The 4,370-nt window shown below is 41.5% G+C and overlaps 2 protein-coding genes across 2 annotated transcripts; both read right to left on the minus strand.

Moving 5' to 3' along the window:
- Positions 1 to 838: 838 nt before the first annotated feature.
- Positions 839 to 1,543, minus strand: LOC137634864 (uncharacterized). Its single transcript, XM_068367442.1, has one exon. It carries the CDS (start codon positions 1,541 to 1,543, stop codon positions 839 to 841), a length of 705 nt encoding a protein of 234 aa, XP_068223543.1.
- A 23-nt stretch (positions 1,544 to 1,566) lies between these two features.
- LOC137634945 (uncharacterized) lies at positions 1,567 to 2,151 on the minus strand. Its single transcript, XM_068367548.1, has one exon. The coding sequence runs from the start codon at positions 2,149 to 2,151 to the stop codon at positions 1,567 to 1,569; it is 585 nt and encodes a 194-aa protein (XP_068223649.1).
- Between the last annotated feature and the right edge of the window lie 2,219 nt (positions 2,152 to 4,370).

Genomic DNA, 4,370 nt, shown 5'->3' on the forward strand with positions numbered 1-4,370 from the left:
GGAGGTGACGGTTCAAGACAATCCTCTGGTAAATGAGACATGATTTGTCCCTCCGTCTTTCCTCTTAGCTTGCGACATGTCACGCACTTGTGAATGAATGATGGAATCAAGCGTTTTGCTCCAACAATCCAGAATCCAGCGGATCTAACTGCTCCATCAGTGAAGTGTCTACCCTGATGTCTGACTTTACCGTGGTAGTGTCTGACTAATAGCATTGCTTTATCATGACGTCCTGGTATAATTATGAGTTTCTTTTCTTTCAAACTCAAGTCAGAATTGACTATTCGGCCTCCTACTCGTAGATTGCCCTTTGGTACTGGCTCATTTTGTTGAAGACAGTCAATTTCCACTCGGTAAATTTCCGATTGTACTAACCTTATGATGAAGTTTTCAACGTTGATATAAGTGTCCACTGAAGTTAAAGACTGTGTCTTTACTGACCTGTGTGAACGGAATAACTGTTTTAAAAAGGCAACTCCTCGTACAAGTGAGTACCAAGTAGAGAAATGTAGGAATCTGTCTATTCATATATTGTGAGCAAGTGTAGCACATGTCTTCTTTATGTCCACATTTATGCAAACTTCTTTATCACTCTCTGGACCAACAAGCCGAAACTTAGTCTCAGAAGCTTCCTCCTGTTGCAAAGTAAGATGCTTTGGTCCAAATAACCATTCGCTATGGTGAATTTCATGAGCTTCAAAATATCTAGTTGCTGAATCAGCTGGGTTATGGTGCATTGGCACATAGTTCCACTCGCTGGAATCAGAGAATCTTCTGATGCACTCCACTCTGTTTTCTGCGTAGGTGTAGAATCTCCTGGTTTCATTGTTGATATAGCCTATACAACTTTACTGTCTGTGTGGTACTTGACTGTTTCTATGCTTATATCTAGGTTATCTGTAATATACTGTGCAATTTCTATAGCTAACACAGCTGCACATAATTTCAGACGTGGAATGGTATGGCCACCGGTCGGTGTAACCTTTGCTTTCCCAAGAACAAAACCCAAACTGGGTGTACCACTGATGTCGATTGTACGGAGGTATGCAAGAGCTGCTATGACCTTTTTGGATGCATCAGAGAAGACATGAAGCTCCTTGGAGACAGTTTCACTGAGGTAAGGCACATAAGTACGCAGTATGCGTAGCTTTTCAAGTTCCTGCAGGGTGTTTCTCCAAGATATCCACTCTGTGGCTGTCTCATCTGAGAAGGGTTGGTCCCAATCATCAGTCTCGGAAACTAGCTTTCTGAGTAAAAGTTTACCATTTATTATGATTGGAGCTAGGAATCTTAGCGGATCATAGATGCTGTTAACCGTCGAAAGTATTCCTCTCCGTGTTATAGGTTTATTTTCAGATGACAACTGAAACAAGAGGTTGTCCGTTATTACATCCCAGCTTAATACTAGAGTACCTTGTGAAGGCTTACTGTTAGTCTCTAGGTCTAGGTCCTTCAGGTTTGATGCCAGATCGTTGGCCGGAAAGGCTTTCATGACTTCCTCAGAATTTGAGGCGATTTTGTGAAGCCTCAGGTTCCCATACATAGCCAGTGCCTTTTGTGTATCTTTTATGAGATTGATGATGTAAGGCCATCGTCTACAGAGACGTTTCTTGACACAAGTTGTGTGACCTGGTTGCCATAATCTTTTCCTGACGCCTGAGCAGTTCTCCTCAGTCCTAGCGTGGCAATGGCTGGTGAAGGACTATTTCCGAACACATGAACTCTCATGCGGTGTTCAATAAGGTCATTTTCAATGTCATTATCTTTATGCCACAGGAATTGCAGATAGTTGCAGTGGTCTTCTCTTTCCAGGAAACAGTGAAACATGTGCTGGATATCAGCTGTTACTGCCACCATTTCTTTGCCGAAACGTATAAGCATTCCTAAAAGATCGTTGGTTAGGTTTGGGCCTGTCAACAAAACACTGTTAAGCGATACTTCATTACATTTAGCAGAGGAATCAAACACACCTCTGATCTGGTCAGGTTTCTTAGGATGGTAGACACCAAATAATGATAAGTACCAGCACTCTTCGTGATCTTTGAGTGGTGGAGCAAGCTCTGCATGGTTATTGTTGAAAATCTTACTCATGAATGTGAGAATATGTTCCTGTTTTACTGGTATTCTTCGCAGACTAGCATCTAATAGCATGGCACGTTAAAGAGCTTGCTGTCTGTTGTTTGGCAGAAGCTGGCGTGGTATACGGAACAGTAACGGTGCTACCCAACTTCCACTGGCGTCGCTCACAAATTCATTGTCCATTTGCTTTAGGAACATTTTGTCCTTATAAGACGTTGCTGGCTTGTCATCATTTTTTGTTTTCTCAAATATAGACGAATGCGTATCCTGTTTTATGGGATCCGAGTTGTTTTCTTTGATATCAAACTTGTTGATACATGGCTCAAACGTTGATGGCTGTCCATTTGGTAAAATGTTGCTTAATTTGATATTAAGTTCAATTGAAATGTGTTGCTTGTTGATACAAGTTTCTCCTATAATCAGCCATCCAAGTTTTAGCTGATGAGCATATGGAGCCCTTTGTGAACCAAAGCGCTGGTCAATCACATGGTGTGCCTCTATAAGATCTCTTCCAATTAACAGTAGAATTTGACAGTTATGATCAATAGGTGGGATGTTGTCTCTGATATCCATCAAGTGAGTATAATGCATTGCGACATCCGGTGTAGGAATTTCATCTCAATTGTTGGGAATGTGATCACATTCTATTAAGGTTGACAGATCTAATCTCGTGTCACCCTGTATTGATTCTATGACAAAGCTTCTCCCTCTTCTGCTTGAAGTAACTACTCTGCCAGAGCATGTCGATAGTGTGTAGTTTTCTGGCTTGTCCCATACGTTGAATAGACTGAAAAAGTCGGGTGAGGCGAGAGACCGATTACTTTGGCCATCAATAATGGCGTACATTCGCACAACCCTGTCTGAACTGTCCTTGTGGAACACCTTCACTGGGAGTATTTTTACACATGATTTACCACCATAATAATCCTTGCAGATCTCTGTGCAAGAAGAATTGATTGAAGTTATCCTAGTTTCCGCCATTTCAGTATATTCCCGCCGTGAGCTGCTTGGGGAATGTCCTTTGATAATTTCCCTCCCATAACATGTAGTGCTGTAGCATGTTGTTTACTTCCATAATCCTTGCAAGATATCTTGGCATTGCAGTTTCGGCTTATATGTGTGGTTCATTCGCAGCACTTGTAGCATACATTATTTTCCTTCAGTAATTTATTGCGTTCTTCTATAGACTTCACTCTGAACCCACAACATTCATTCAATAGATGTTTAGTTTTGTGAAGAATGCATAGGTTCTTTTGTTCGCTAGAACTTTCAGGTTTTTGGTCAACTGCTGTCTTATGGACATTTATCTTGGTGCTGAACTGAGGTACACTCCATAGCAAGGCCCCTTTTGCTGATAATGTAATGTTCGACACAAGGTCGAGTCCCGGGTCGTTTTTTATCCGACTCATTTCTCTGATAAAGGAAGTAAATTCCTTGAAGGGAGGAAAGGCAACATCATGCTGGGATTTATACCTGAAAGCTCTTATCACCTACTTCTCCTGAAGTCCATATGGTAATTTACTAATGATAGGTTTGATCCCGGAGGAAGAGTCAAAGTAGGTGAGCAAACGTCTGAGTTTTGGATTTTCCTTATAGTAACCTATTTCAGACAGAATATCAGAAAGCTCGTACAGGCGTTTGTTGTCTTTATTCGGGAGTTTTGGAAACTGAGCAAGTTTTTTCTTGATGGATGCTTCCACCATTTCTGGGGTGCCATAACGCTCATCAAATCTCTGCCAGTCTTTGTAACCCCCTACTAGGGTTGTCTGCATTGGAAAATTATATACTGATGGCATGCTTTGACGACTCAGTTCCTAGCCACTTGACCAAAAGATCCAATTGCTCATAGTCTGATACCTGCAGTTCCCCAATGACGCACTTAAAACTTGCTTTCCATACGTGGTAGGATTCTGCCCGGTCATTAAAGCTTTGAGCAAGAATTTTTTTTTTTATTTCGGATTTAGGACTGGTATTCTGGCTGTAATTCACATTAGCCACTGGAACGTTTGCCATCTGGTTTGTGGCAAGGAACTCTGGTGTACTATCCTTTTTTTGACTAGAAGTAGTAGGTCTCGGTAGAGGAGCAGTAGTACCTTCTGGAAGTGCTGAGTTTACGAGTAAGATAGCAGGTACCACAGGTAGCAAACTGATTTACAGTTAGAATAAAAACACGAGCGTTGTAGTTAAGTTGTGCGGTTACTGGAATCTGTGTCTTGTCTTGCTGGTTAGTTGGTTCCGGAAACTCGACAGGACCAGGGTGATTTTTAACAAAGTTTTATACACGTTGCAGT

This window comes from Palaemon carinicauda, chromosome 1 (genome assembly GCF_036898095.1).
Source record: "Palaemon carinicauda isolate YSFRI2023 chromosome 1, ASM3689809v2, whole genome shotgun sequence".
NCBI lineage: Eukaryota > Metazoa > Arthropoda > Malacostraca > Decapoda > Palaemonidae > Palaemon > Palaemon carinicauda.

Bases quoted from the DNA above. Each gene is read 5' to 3' on its own strand.
- LOC137634864 (XM_068367442.1), bottom strand. From the start codon at position 1,543: ATGTATGGGAACCTGAGGCTTCACAAAATCGCCTCAAATTCTGAGGAA.
- LOC137634945 (XM_068367548.1), bottom strand. From the start codon at position 2,151: ATGCTATTAGATGCTAGTCTGCGAAGAATACCAGTAAAACAGGAACAT.